The sequence below is a fragment of the Ranitomeya imitator genome, chromosome 6, assembly GCF_032444005.1.
Source record: "Ranitomeya imitator isolate aRanImi1 chromosome 6, aRanImi1.pri, whole genome shotgun sequence".
Lineage (NCBI taxonomy): Eukaryota > Metazoa > Chordata > Amphibia > Anura > Dendrobatidae > Ranitomeya > Ranitomeya imitator.
Genome location: NC_091287.1, coordinates 574466394 through 574480386, shown reverse-complemented (window position 1 = coordinate 574480386; position 13993 = coordinate 574466394). Strand labels below are relative to the sequence as shown.

General features: G+C 50.1%; 1 protein-coding gene across 8 annotated transcripts in view; it reads right to left on the bottom strand.

Moving 5' to 3' along the window:
* MROH1 (maestro heat like repeat family member 1) overlaps positions 1-13993 on the bottom strand; it is a 196109-nt gene that overhangs the window by 131537 nt on the left and 50579 nt on the right. For 5 of the 8 annotated variants that reach the window (XM_069732170.1, XM_069732167.1, XM_069732165.1 and 2 more), the window contains 6 exons: positions 13358-13471; positions 13198-13271; positions 11763-11885; positions 11541-11648; positions 11163-11307; positions 1187-1227 (listed from right to left, as the gene is read on the bottom strand). In XM_069732170.1, the coding sequence (XP_069588271.1) occupies positions 1187-1227; positions 11163-11307; positions 11541-11648; positions 11763-11885; positions 13198-13271; positions 13358-13471 (605 nt within the window). The remainder of the gene's footprint in view (positions 1-1186; positions 1228-11162; positions 11308-11540; positions 11649-11762; positions 11886-13197; positions 13272-13357; positions 13472-13993) is intronic. The other 3 variants (XM_069732168.1, XM_069732172.1, XM_069732171.1) reach the window with 1 other exon arrangement.

Below are 13993 nucleotides of genomic sequence, written 5' to 3'. Positions count from 1 at the left end.
ACAGGAGGAGATGACATACAGGTATATACTATATACAGGAGGAGATGACACCCAGGTATATACTATATACAGGAGCAGATGACCTACAGGTATATACTATATATAGGAGGAGATGACATACAGGTATATGCTATATATAGAAGATGACATGCAGGTATATACTATATACAGGAGGAGATGATACACAGATATATACTATATACAGGGGAGATGACACAGAGGTATATACTATATACAGGAGGAGATGACATACAGGTATATACTATATATAGAAGGAGATGACATGCAGGTATATACTATATACAGGAGGAGATGACACAGATATACACTATATACAGGGGAGATGACACACAGCAGGTATATACTATATACAGGGGAGATGACATACAGGTATATACTATATACAGGAGATGACATACAGATGTATACTATATATAAGGGAGATGACAAACATGTATATACTGAGGTGATGAGGTGAAAATGAGAGGTGTGAGGTGAAAATGAAAAGGTGTGAGTGCAAAATGAGAGGAGTGAGGAAAAATAGCGGAGTGATCAGAAAATGACAGATGTGAGGTTGAAATGACAAGTGTTAGGGGGGGATGAGAGGAGTGAGGGAGAAAATGAGAGATGTGAGGGGGAAAATGAAAGATGTGATTGGGAAAATGAGAGGCGTGATGGGAAAATAAGAGAAGTGAGGTGCTATAACTAACCACAGATATTTACTATGCCCAGGCAACGCCGGGCTCTTCAGCTAGTATATTATATACATCACTACAGGACAGGACTAGAATTGTCCGCTCCTCCTCACCATCCTCCTGGGTATATATTATATACATCACTACAGGACAGGACTAGAAGTGTCCGCTCCTCCTCACCGTCCTCCTGGGTATATACTATATACATCACTACAGGACAGGACTAGAAGTGTCCGCTCCTCCTCACCATCCTCCTGGGTATATATTATATACATCACTACAGGACAGGACTAGAAGTGTCCGCTCCCCCTCACCATCCTCCTGGGTATATACTATATACATCACTACAGGACAGGACTAGAAGTGTCCGCTCCTCCTCACCGTCCTCCTGGGTATATACTATATACATCACTACAGGACAAGACTAGAAGTGTCCGCTCCTCCTCACCGTCCTCCTGGGTATATACTATATACATTAGGGGGACACTCACCAGCAGTCTTGCGTATAGAGCGTGCGGTGACGGCAGATTCACTGTGAACACAAAATTGAAATCATTAGCCATTAGAAGTAGAGCACAAATGTCCTACGAGGGGGTCACACATTGGGAGTGGCAGAGCTCCTACGAGGGGGTGACAAAATGGGGCAGTGGATTTTTTATCAAGGGTGACATATTGGGGGGTGGCTGAGTTTACAAGGGTTGACATCGGGGTGTGGTGAAGGGAGGGTGTGAGGGGCGAGGGAGACTCCATTTTGTATTTATGAATTCAGGCCCCATAGATTCAGGAGATCTTTGTCTACTCCTGAAATGTGGCCTCCACCCTTGGGAAAAGTACACAGTTCCCAAAAGAGCAGCGCTTTGCCAAATGGCCAGAGAATTAGAGGCCAAGTGTTAATGAAGCCAGGAGGAGCAAAACTAGAGAACTCTAGGCTCTTTGGCACCGACATCTATAGATGAATTGTGGAAGTACTGTGCAGCTCAGGGTTAAAGGGAACCTGTCACCCCCAAAATCGAAGGAGAGCTAAGCCCACCGGCATCAGGGGCTTATCTCCAGCATTCTGTAATGCTGTATGTCACGGATCCCTTCTCTGTGGTGTCACTTACTCGTCACGTGCCTGCTCTCACACGTGACTTGGGGTTGTGCCTGCAAGGGTTAATCCATCTCCCCACTCTAAGTCCAGCATTCAACCTCTGTCCTATGCTGCAATGGGAGCATAAATCACACACCAACCCAGGCCACACACCCGCTCATACACGCTGCCACCACTCATCGAACACACGGGCGATAAGTCCCAGAAATAATACTAATAAAAACATGTTTATCACTCATAAGTCTCACACACCTTTAGGCTATGGATTCTTTAGAACATTCAAGGTTCAACTTGTTAAAGTTTTATACTTTAATAGCAAAAAGTTCAATGCTTACAATAAGAAAAATGTATAAAAATATGATAATAAAAAGACATACAACTTGGGCGTGTCCTAGCTGGCCATGTGAGTGGAAGCAGGGAAGATTGCTCCTGCTGCCAGAAGGACAAAAATCCTGCTTTAACCCCGATTTTCGGGTAAACTCACCTAAATCCGGCTGGCTGAAGGTCCGGAGAGTGCAGCGGTGCGGAGCGGCGGGTCCGGAGTCGGCAGCGATGACCAGGAGGCGGCAGAAAGACGCTGGCACCAGCGATGCAGGAGCTGGCCAAGATGGTGCCGATGCTAGGGAGGACGCAGAGAAGGAGAACGCCGCATGTCAGCGGCGCATGGAGGTGGCCGCAAAGCTGCAGCAGTATGCCAGAGTGGAGGCTGCTGAGGAGGCAGAACCAGGATCTGGAGCTGGAGCTGACCAGGAGGAGGAGGAAGCAAGCACAGCCGAGCAGCATGAGGTACAGAGGGGGAAGGAGAGAGGCAGCATGGCTGGGGCTAGTGGGGGACCTGAAGCCATATCACAGGGAGAGGAGCCGACTCTTAGAGATGTTATCACACTGATCTCTTCATGCCAGCAATCCCTGAACTCCTTGGCCCAGCAGATGCAGGAAGTTAAAGGGGACACGGCACAGATTAATGCGGCTCTGCAGAAAATGGACAAACGTATAGGAGTGGTGGAGGGGAGGGTGAGCACGGCAGAAGATCACATAGTTAAGCTACAAAAAGCTGAAAAGAAGTTCGCCCAAGCAATAGCCGAGCTCGCTGCTAAAAATGAGGATCTGGAAAATAGGTCCAGAAGAAATAATATACGTATAGTGGGGCTGCCTGAAAAGACTGAGGGGAGAAATCCCACTGAGTTTGTGGAGAACTGGCTGCTGGAGAAGATTGGGAGCACAGTGTTGACAAAAGTCTTTGCTGTTGAACGGGCTCATAGGGTCCCGCCGCAGCCCCCTGCCCCAGGAGCAAATCCCCGTACCATGCTTGCTAAAATACTGAACTACAGGGACAGAGACATTATCCTCAGAAAGGCTAGAGAGATGGAGGATCTGACGGCTGGAGGTCAGAAAATCGCCATTTATCCGGATTATTCCGCTGCGGTTCAGAAACAGCAGATGAAGTTTACTGGAGTCAAGCGGCGACTGAGGGAGCTAGAAGTGCAGTACTCAGTGATGTTTCCCGCCAAGCTGAGACTGGTGGCTTTTAATAAGACACATTTCTTCCTGACACCGGAGGACGCTACCCAGTGGCTTGATACTCATGAGAAAAAACTTAAGGGAATGGGCGACTGACATTTCGGCGAGATCCAGTTGGGATTTGTTTTCTCTGTCGATGGAGGAGAGTTCTGCGCTCGTTAGCAATGGTTAAAGAGTTGAGCAACTGTTGGGGGTTTTGCTGGGCCATATTGAAGGAATGGCCGGAGGGGACAGTACCAACTACTAAGTACGGGGGAGGAGGGTTATGCTGGGTACTGTGAACTGGTTTGGTACTTTTTCTATATGTTAATATAAGTTGAAATGTTAAGATACAATAAAGTGAAAGTTGGGGGGGAAATTGTGATTGCTATGGCAGCGGGACGCGAATGGAGAGGGTTAAGTAAGGGAGAGTGTTCGCAGTGGGCAGTGGAGCCCCACTCTTGATGAGAGGAAGAATGCGTTATATTGGAGGGGTTAGGGGGGTAAGTTGGGAGGGGGCAGGGGGGTGGGAGGGTTGGGGCAGCTCATACTTGGGAAATTGGATACTTTAAGAAATGATGAGCCACATGATGGGAGATTGTATTAAAATATTGAGTTGGAATGTGAGAGGTCTGGCGGATAAAACACGGCGGGCGGCAAGTCTGCAGTATGTCCGAGAACAGAAGGTCTCAATGATATTTCTGCTGGAGACACATTTAGTGCGGGAGAGGGTGAACGTATTGAATAGGCGCTGGATACAGAGGGCGTATCATTCTACTTTCTCGACGTATTCTAGGGGTGTGTCTGTGTTATAACCTGCGGGGGTGCAGTATGAGGAGGTAGCGGTAAAAGAGGATGTGGATGGTCAGTATGTGGTGGTGAAATGTAAAATGAATGGAGTATTGATGTGTATAGCGGCAATGTATATTCCGCCCCCATACTCAAGCAAGAAGATAAGAGAGGTGCTGGAGAGGGTAGAGCGTTGGGGACCGTTACCATCTCTAATTATTGGCGACCTTAATAATATCTGTGATGACTTTTGAGACAAAAACAAAAACCCCCAGAATAGGACGGCGGGACATACCACTACGTTTGGGACCTATGTCCGGGAAGTAGGTATGATTGATTTATGGAGAGTTAGACATATTGGGGAAAGGACGTACTCATGCTACTCACCAGCTCATGGTACTTTGTCTAGGATTGACTTGGCGCTGGGTAACTGTTTACTGGACACGATGGTAGGGGAGGTGAGATATTTGCCTAGGGCTCTTTCAGACCATAGTCCTGTTGAGGTGGAATTTCGGCCGGTGGGGACACGGATCGGGAGCAGGAAGGAGTGGAAGATTCACACTAATTGGCTACACAGTATGGACTTGGAAAAGATAAAGAAGGAATTGGTGGAATTTTTTGAGATCAACGAGGGAAGTGTAGATGTTCTTACTGTGTGGGAAACCATGAAGGCGTACTTGAGGGGACTGCTGTTCAGGCATATTAGCAGGTGTAAGAGGAAATCGAGAGAGACAGAGAGGTTGGCGGTTGAAGGGCTGAGGATAGCCGAGGATGAGATGGTAATAGCGGGTACTCCGGAAGCTGGGAGGAGGCTAAAGGCAGCTCAGAGTCAGTTGGAGGAGGTATTGCTCGGTAAGGCTGAAAGGAAGAGGGAATTCATGAATCTGTTTTTTTTCCAGGAGGGCGAATCTGTGGGTCATTTGCTATCGATGGTGGCTTCTGCCCAGAGAAACACTTCCTTTGTTCATTCTTTGGTATCGGGGAGCGGTGTGGCTGTCTCTGAGACTTCAGAGATTTTGGACATTTTTGTGGATTTTTATGCGGACCTATATTCCTTTCAGGTAGATGGGTCGGTGGAGGACACGGTGGCGTTCCTTGAGGAGTTGGAGCTCCCGAGGCTGAGTGACATAGATAGAGAAGATTTGGAAGCTCCCATCACGGAGGAGGAGTTGGGTCGGGCACTGCAGTCTATGGCTAATGGGAAGGCACCTGGCGTAGATGGATTTCCTGCTGAAATTTATAAAAACTTTGGGGAAGTGCTGATCCCTAAATTAAGGGTACTTCTGGAGGAGGCTAGGAGTGGCGGTCGTCTACCGGCATCTATGCGGGAGGCCATAATAGTGGTGATTCCTAAGGAGGGGAAGGACCCGACACAGCCGGATTCATATCGGCCAATCTCCTTGCTTACTACAGACGTTAAACTTCTGGCTAAGGTGTTGGCGATGAGGTTGACAAGTGTTATTTCCGGCCTGGTGCACTCAGACCAGTCCGGCTTTATGCCTGATCGGTCCACTGCGATCAACTTACGAAGGCTGTATATGAATTTGCAACTCAGATCCGACAACTGTGGCCAGAGAGTTATTGCATCTTTAGACGCCCATAAGGCATTTGATAGTGTGGAGTGGGGATATCTCTGGCAGGTGCTCCGGAGTATGGGGTTTGGACCGCAGTTCATATCCTGGATTCGACTGATGTACTCGATGCCGATGGCTAGGGTTAGGGTAAATGGGGAGTTATCACGGACCATACAACTGGCTAGAGGGACGAGACAGGGGTGTCCGCTCTCTCCTCTTTTGTTTGCTCTGGCTGTGGAACCACTGGCTGCTAAGCTTCGACGGTCTGATGAGGTGACTGGGTTTAAATATGGGGTGATTGAAGAAAGGGTGGCGTTGTATGCGGATGACATTCTGCTATTTCTGGCTGACCCGGGTACGTCCTTGGAGGGAGCCATTGGGATTATTGAGCGTTTCGGATCGGTGTCGGGACTTAGGATAAACTGGAGTAAGTCTGTCTTGTTTAAGGTGGATGATGATGGTGGGGAGCCACTGGAGGATGGGCGACTGGAGGTGACTAGCCAATTTAAGTACCTTGGAATATGGGTATCTATGCCGGTCACTGAGTATATACATAGAAATCTGACTCCAATCTTAGGTGTTCTTAAAGCGAAAGCGGATGCTTGGCTTAAACTGCATTTATCTGTGGTAGGTAGGGTGAATCTTATTAAAATGATTTTGATGCCAAAAATACTGTATATTCTTCATAATGCGCCAGTTTGGATACCACGCGGGAGATATAGACAGATTAACTCTCTGTTCAGGAATTTGATATGGGGGAGACAGCATCCGCGTATCAAACTGGAGACACTTCAGCGACCCAAGGAAGATGGGGGACTGGCATTGCCTAACCCTGAAATATATTTTCTTGCAGCCCAGAGTCAGCATCTAAAAGGCTGGGCGCATGAAGGGTCATCTGGGGCGGTACAGCGGCTGATGGAAGTGGTGACAAAAAGAAGGCCAGTGGTACAATGTTTGGAGGATGGATCCCTGGGGGTTCTGGGGAAATTATACCAGACTGTGTTGTTGATACGCAGGCTGTGGGGTAGGCTGAGACATATACGGGGGGTCACGGATTTGACTAGATTCTCACCACTATGGCATAACAGCAACTTACAGGAGTTTGAGGCACTGGGGGTACTGACAGAATGGCTGGGCAAAGGGATTCAGTATGTGTATCAAATAATTGAGCGAGGTGAATTGAAATCATTTTCCCAATTACAGGCGGAATTTGGTCTTGGGACTGTGGGGGAATTTCAGTATTTGCGGATGAGGCATGCTTTTGGAGCTCAGAGTAGAAACGGAGGTATTGGAATTCAGAGGGATATAGTACTGGAGTATGTGTGTAATGAAGGGACTACTGGGGGAGTCATATCTACTTTGTATAAAGATCTGTTGCACACTTTCCTATTGGGGTTTCCAATAATGGCGAGAGCTAAGTGGGAGAGGGATCTGGGTCTGATGGATAACGAGACTTGGGAGTCGGTGTTGGAATGGGTCCCACGATTGTCACTGAGCGAACCGTATAGACTGTCACAGCTCTATGTGATACACAGGGTTTATAAGTCACCGATGGTGCTATATAAGGCTGGTGTGTGATGATTCTGAATGCCCGAGGTGTAAATCTACAGATGCTGATATACTCCATATGATGTGGACGTGTCCGAGACTGGCTGCCTTCTGGGTGGTAGTTTTGAGTCGTATGGAAGGTGCGTATGGATGCACGGTACCAAGGGATCCAGTTGTCTGCTTGTTGGGGTGTGTGGATGAGATTGGAGTGGATAACAACCTAAAGATAGCTATAGCCAGATTGTTATACATGGCAAGGAAGGTAATAGCTCGAAATTGGATTAGGGAAGAACCGCCGTCAAGAGGAGAGTTCCTCCAGTATGTGAAGCAGGGCCGACACTGGAAAAGGGGTTTTATAAAAAAAGAGGGAAAATCGAAATGTTCAATAAAATGTGGTCTCCGTGGATTGCTATGGGATAGGGGTATTATAGAGGGAGAGTTAATTAAGGTTCCTAATTAATGGTAATGTTAAATGTGGCTTATATTATTGGCCGAGGGATTAGATAGTATATTGGTCTAATGATGGAAGTGCTAAGCAAGGTGAGCTGCTTTGTTGGGTGGGGTTGGGGGGTGGTGGGATTGAAGGGGAATGTTTGAAGGGGGAGAAAAAAGCTTTGTATTGAAAATGAGAATGTAACATGTCATTTATCTCGTTATTCTTAATAAAAATTTATTTGAATCAAAAAAAAAAAAAAAAGACATACAACTTATGCAAAACAGTGTCAAAATAAACAGAACAAAACTTACAGAAATCATCTAACTGCTAGTTTGTTTTCTGCTCCCTGAGTGGGGTGAATGTAGTTGTGGAACACATCAGCTTCTCAGGCTGCCCCCATCATGTGAACCCCATTCTCTGTCTGCAGCCTAAATTTATAACTTTGGTCTGAGGTCAGGTTTCTAGACCGGCCCCTCAGGCCAATATCATAACTGCTGCCTGTTTGATTGGGCCACAGCCGCACCCCCAATGAATATATTATTTTCTCTTGTGGAGAGGTTCTCAGGGATACCTTCCCTCAGGCAGCAATTAGTGTCTCCCCTCCAAGACCTAGGAGGTGCCAAATGTTGCTTTTCTTCTCGGCCCTAGCTAGACGTCCTGGTGGGATATGGAGACAGAATCTCTACTAGTCCCAAGGAAGTACCTATTAACACCTAGGTGCGACTTGCCTTCAGGACAGATGTTACATTATCACTAGTCACACATATAGCCCTAGACATATGTCCCTACACACATATGGGTATATTATATTAATAAATATATATATATATATATATATATATATATATATATATATATATATATATATATATATATATATATATATATATATATATATATATAAAATGAAAAAAGGAACAGCATCAAAAGCCCCTCTCTGACCTTTCCCGGCGCCTGCACACTGCAGTACTTTGCTCTGCCCTCAACAGGGAATATAAGTACGCCTGCGCCGGAGCCACGGCAGGAAGACAAGAAGAAGACATCATTGTAAGAAGATGGGAGGTGCCGGACCCAGACTGCCCCTAGGTGAGTATAATCTAACCTCTTTTTCTCATCTTTCAGGTAACATCGGGGGCTTATCTACAGCATTACAGAATGCATTACAGAATGCTGTAGAAAAACCCCTGATGCTGGTGAGCTTAGCTCATCTTTGATTTTGGGGGTGACAGGTTCCCTTTAAGTCCAATATACCACCAGAACCCTGGGAGCCTCATGCATGCACCCCCGCATGGTTCTGGATTCTGAGCTATCGAGATTGGCTCTCTAGAACCATTTCCCCGACCCAAGTTTGGACTCTCCATATCGGTCCAGCCCCATCGAACCCATTGAGACATCACTCATCCTGTTTGGACCTCCCCCTGGAAAGTTATGACCCATCCCAGATATTGGGAATTATTTCAGGTAGGAGGTCAAAAGTGGAGAATTCAGCACAACCCAGAGGGGCAGTGGTAAATATGGGAGTAGGCGAGCGAAGGGGTAAAAGCAGCTACAGACCTTCAGCCAGTGTCAATGTTCTGCCATGGAAGCCACGTCATGTCACGTGTGGAGGCTGACCAAGAACTAAGGACGTACCTGTGGACTCAGCACTTCCCTGGGGTACACATGCTATAACACACGGTAATGGGACACATACAGCTAACTGCTATTCCCAAACCTGTACCCTCCCTTTATCTGTACTCCTGACTGTAATATCTGTATATATTTGTATTATCTAGTGTGGCTTTCGGCAATTAAAATATCAATTAATTTTGGGCTGCTCTTTTTTCTCGAAACCTGATCTCCCACGTCTGAGTTCGGCTCGTCCTTATACGCTACCTGGGGTTGGTTTCTGACCTGATATAAGCTTGTTAACAGACCGGGCTTGTATCTAACGAGGAACTGGTGGCCACATACCGGTCTGGAGTCATTGGGGGATTCTGGCAGTGACGGACGAAGATATATTATAATATATATACATACACACACCGCATATACGCCAGTATAAGGTGAGATTTTCATCCCATTTTTTTAGGCTGAAAGTGCCCCTTTCGGCTTATACTCGAGTCATTGTCCCAGGGGGTCGGCGGGGGAGCAGCAGCTGTCACATCATACTCACCTGCTTGCTTATACGGCATATATATTCACAGCCTTGGACTGGAGACATTTACCGCCCTCATTGCAGAGAGCCCCGAAAACCAGTATGTGACAGGGCGGCCTCTCCGGCAAATTCTTATCCTAGGTGCGGTTCACCGACTGACCTGAGGGTAAGAGGGGGCGCCAGAGACCTGTGACTGTGTAAGCTCTGTCACAGATTGGTGACGGCGGAGGAATATCTGTATCCCCCAGCCCTTGTGTGTGGTGTGTTTTCCTTACAGAGGAGTGACATTATTGGGAGGGGGCGGCACAGCTCATATGAGGGGTGACATATTAAGGGGTGAAGCTCCTAGGAGGGGTGACATATTGGGGGGTGGAGCTCCTAGGAGGGGTGACATATTGGGGGTGGAGCTCCTAGGAGGGGTGACATATTGGGAGGTGGAGCTCCTAGGAGGGGTGACATATTGGGAGGTGGAGCTCCTAGGAGGGGTGACATATTGGGGGTGGAGCTCCTAGGAGGGGTGACATATTGGGGGTGGAGCTCCTAGGAGGGGTGACTTATTGGGGGGTGGAGCTCCTAGGAGGGGTGACATATTGGGGGGTGGAGCTCCTAGGAGGGGTGACATATTGGGGGGTGGAGCTCCTAGGAGGGGTGACATATTGGGGGTGGAGCTCCTAGGAGGGGTGACATATTGGGAGGTGGAGCTCTTAGGAGGGGTGACATATTGGGAGGTGGAGCTCCTAGGAGGGGTGACATATTGGGGGGTGGAGCTCCTAGGAGGGGTGACATATTGGGGGGTGGAGCTCCTAGGAGGGGTGACATATTGGGGGGTGGAGCTCCTAGGAGGGGTGACATATTGGGGGGTGGAGCTCCTAGGAGGGGTGACATATTGGGGGGTGGAGCTCCTAGGAGGGGTGACATATTGGGGGGTGGAGCTCCTAGGAGGGGTGACATATTGGGGGGTGGAGCTCCTAGGAGGGGTGACATATTGAGAGGTGGAGCTCCTAAGAGGGGTGACATATTGGGGGTGGAGCTCCTAGGAGGGGTGACATATTGGGAGGTGGAGCTCCTAGGAGGGGTGACATATTGGGGGGTGGAGCTCCTAGGAGGGGTGACATATTGGGGGTGGAGCTCCTAGGAGGGGTGACATATTGGGGGTGGAGCTCCTAGGAGGGGTGACATATTGGGAGGTGGAGCTCCTAGGAGGGGTGACATATTGGGAGGTGGAGCTCCTAGGAGGGGTGACATATTGGGGGTGGAGCTCCTAGGAGGGGTGACATATTGGGGGTGGAGCTCCTAGGAGGGGTGACATATTGGGGGGTGGAGCTCCTAGGAGGGGTGACATTGGGGGGGTGGAGCTCCTAGGAGGGGTGACATATTGGGGGGTGGAGCTCACCGTTCACATTGAAGTTGATGAGGAACTCCTCCACGCCTTCCTCCTGCTTCTTCTGGCCCAGGTGCACCAGGCTCTTGCACAGCGGGGTCAGGGCGTTGGTGAACTGTACAGGGACCACAAACTCCAGCAGGTGGGGCCACAGGATCTGCCAGAGGAACACGATGTGTTAACTATTCACCTGCCATAAGCTGTTGGTGCATTAACCTCTTCCTGCCATGCAGTACACCACAGCACCGGGTGTCTTAGCGGGGCACAGGGTCACGTTTCACACATCAAGTAGAAGAATCGCATTAAAGTCAGAATCAAAGACAAGATAACAAAATGTCGGCAGCATGTCAGGGGTTAACAGCGCGATGTGCAGCGGTGGCGGGGACTCACATTGCTCATGCGCTCCACCGTGGTGCTGATCAGGTACAGGGTGTTGATACTGATCCGTCTCACGCTTTCTTCCGTCACGCCTTCCGGCTCGGTGCTCTGCCGCCGCTGCTGATGACGGAGGGGAGACCATTAATATCTGAGGGGTCCGTGGCTGGAAGCTCCGGATGTGATGGCGCAGAACCCACACAGCAGGTACTACTACTCCCACCCCCCGCAGCTTACCGAGTTCTCTGCAGACACGCAGCACAGCCGGATGATGTAGTCCAGCATCACCTCTCCCCCCGGCTGCTCCAGGTAGCCGTGATGTGCCATGGTACTGATCAGCTGCACCATCGCCTTCCTCACCTGCCGAGAGAGAGGGTACAGGAGACCGCCGGACGTGTCGGGGCCCCGGGACAGAGACAAGCCAAACAAGAGGCCCCCGGGGAAGAGACAAGCCAAACAAGAGGCCCCCGGGGCAGAGACAAGCCAAACAAGAGGCCCCCGGGGCAGAGACAAGCCAAACAAGAGGCCCCCGGGGCAGAGACAAGCCAAACAAGAGGCCCCCGGGGCAGAGACAAGCCAAACAAGAGGCCCCGGGGCAGAGACAAGCCAAACAAGGGGCCCCCGGGGCAGAGACAAGCCAAACAAGAGGCCCCCGGGGCAGAGACAAGCCAAACAAGAGGCCCCCGGGGCAGGGACAAGCCAAACAAGGGGCCCCCGGGGCAGAGATATGCCAAACAAGGGGCCCCCGGGGCAGAGACAAGCCAAGAAAGGGATTCCCGGAGCAGAGACAAGCCAAACAAGAGGCCCCCGGGGCAGAGACAAGCCAAACAAGAGGGCCCCGGGGCAGAGACAAGCCAAACAAGGGACCCCCGGGGCAGAGACAAGCCAAACAAGAGGCCCCCGGGGCAGAGACAAGCCAAACAAGAGGCCCCCGGGGCAGAGACAAGCCAAACAAGAGGCCCCCGGGGCAGAGACAAGCCAAACAAGGGACCCCCGGGGCAGAGACAAGCCAAACAAGGGGCCCCCGAGGCAGAGACAAGCCCAAAGGTACCCTTGGGGCAGAGATAAGCTAAACAAGGGGCCCCCGGGGCAGAGACAAGCCAAACAACGGACCCCCGGGGCAGAGACAAGCCAAACAACGGACCCCCGGGGCAGAGACAAGCCAAACAACGGACCCCCGGGGCAGAGACAAGCCAAACAACGGACCCCCGGGGCAGAGACAAGCCAAACTACGGACCCCTGGGGCAGAGACAAGCCAAACAAGGGGCCCCCAGGGTAGGGAAAAGCCAAAATAAGGGACCCTCGGGGCAGAGATAAGCTAAACAAGGGGCTCCCGGGGCAGAGACAAGCCAAACAAGGGACCCCCGGGGCAGAGACAAGCCAAGCAAGGAGCCCCCAGGGCAGAGACAAGCCAAGCAAGGGGCCCCCAGGGCAGAGACAAGCCAAATAAGGACCCCTGGGGGTAGACGCAAAAAGACAGGGGGCCCCCATACACACACACAGGATGACTCTGGGTGAGGCCACCACACATACACCCTGGGTGAGCCACACACAAGGGAGGACCCCAGGCAAGCCCACCAGACAGAAACATACAAATGGGAGGACCCCAGGTGAGCCCATGGCACAAACTCCCATGGTGGGAATAGTTTTGGAGGGATGCGGGGACACTCACTTGGTTGCTGCCGTCCTGGAGGGACGCTCTGACCGCAGTCAGGATCAGCGGTTTTTTCACCTCCATCACAGAAGCTGAAATCCAAGATTAGTCAGAGAATAAGAGCAAATCATCATCATCATCATCAGATGGGAAGCCTGTGGCCCCGGCCCCCGCTTACCTGCAGAGTTGATGACCTGCTTGAGGATTACCAGGGTCCCCACACGCACTTTGGGGTTACTGGTCTCCAGTTTGGGGAGCAGAAAGGACAGGAGGTTATCGGGAAAGGACGAGGCTGTGGGAAGGACGGAGGTTACAGCGAGACACATGAAGGTGAGCGGGAGAAAACCTCAACTCTATTACAAGGATCGAGACGTAGGAGAGGTAGAAAAAGGAGAGTGACGACAACAGTAAAGTCACAAAGTACAACCGCCGTCCCTCACCGAGCGGCAGGAACCTCGATGTCACAACGTATCACTCACAACTGCTGGTAAATGGAGGGAGAAATACGAAGGGACAGGGCCGAAAAATGCTGGTATAGAAAATCCACATATTTCATGTCCATTATCAGAAGGTTGTATAGAAGCGAGGAGAAAATAACCGATGAATCAGCAGCAGATTCAGCCGGGAATCACTCGGTAAGCCACCAAATGATAATGACCACTTCTATACCGGGACAAACTTATACCAACGAGTATCTATAGGTCACTGGAAAAACGGTGTGTAGATGTGATGGGACAGAATCACTCCCCTCCTCTCAGGAAGCCGTACATGGAACGCGCGTCGGGGCTCCTTCCCTGCCACACAGGTCTAATTC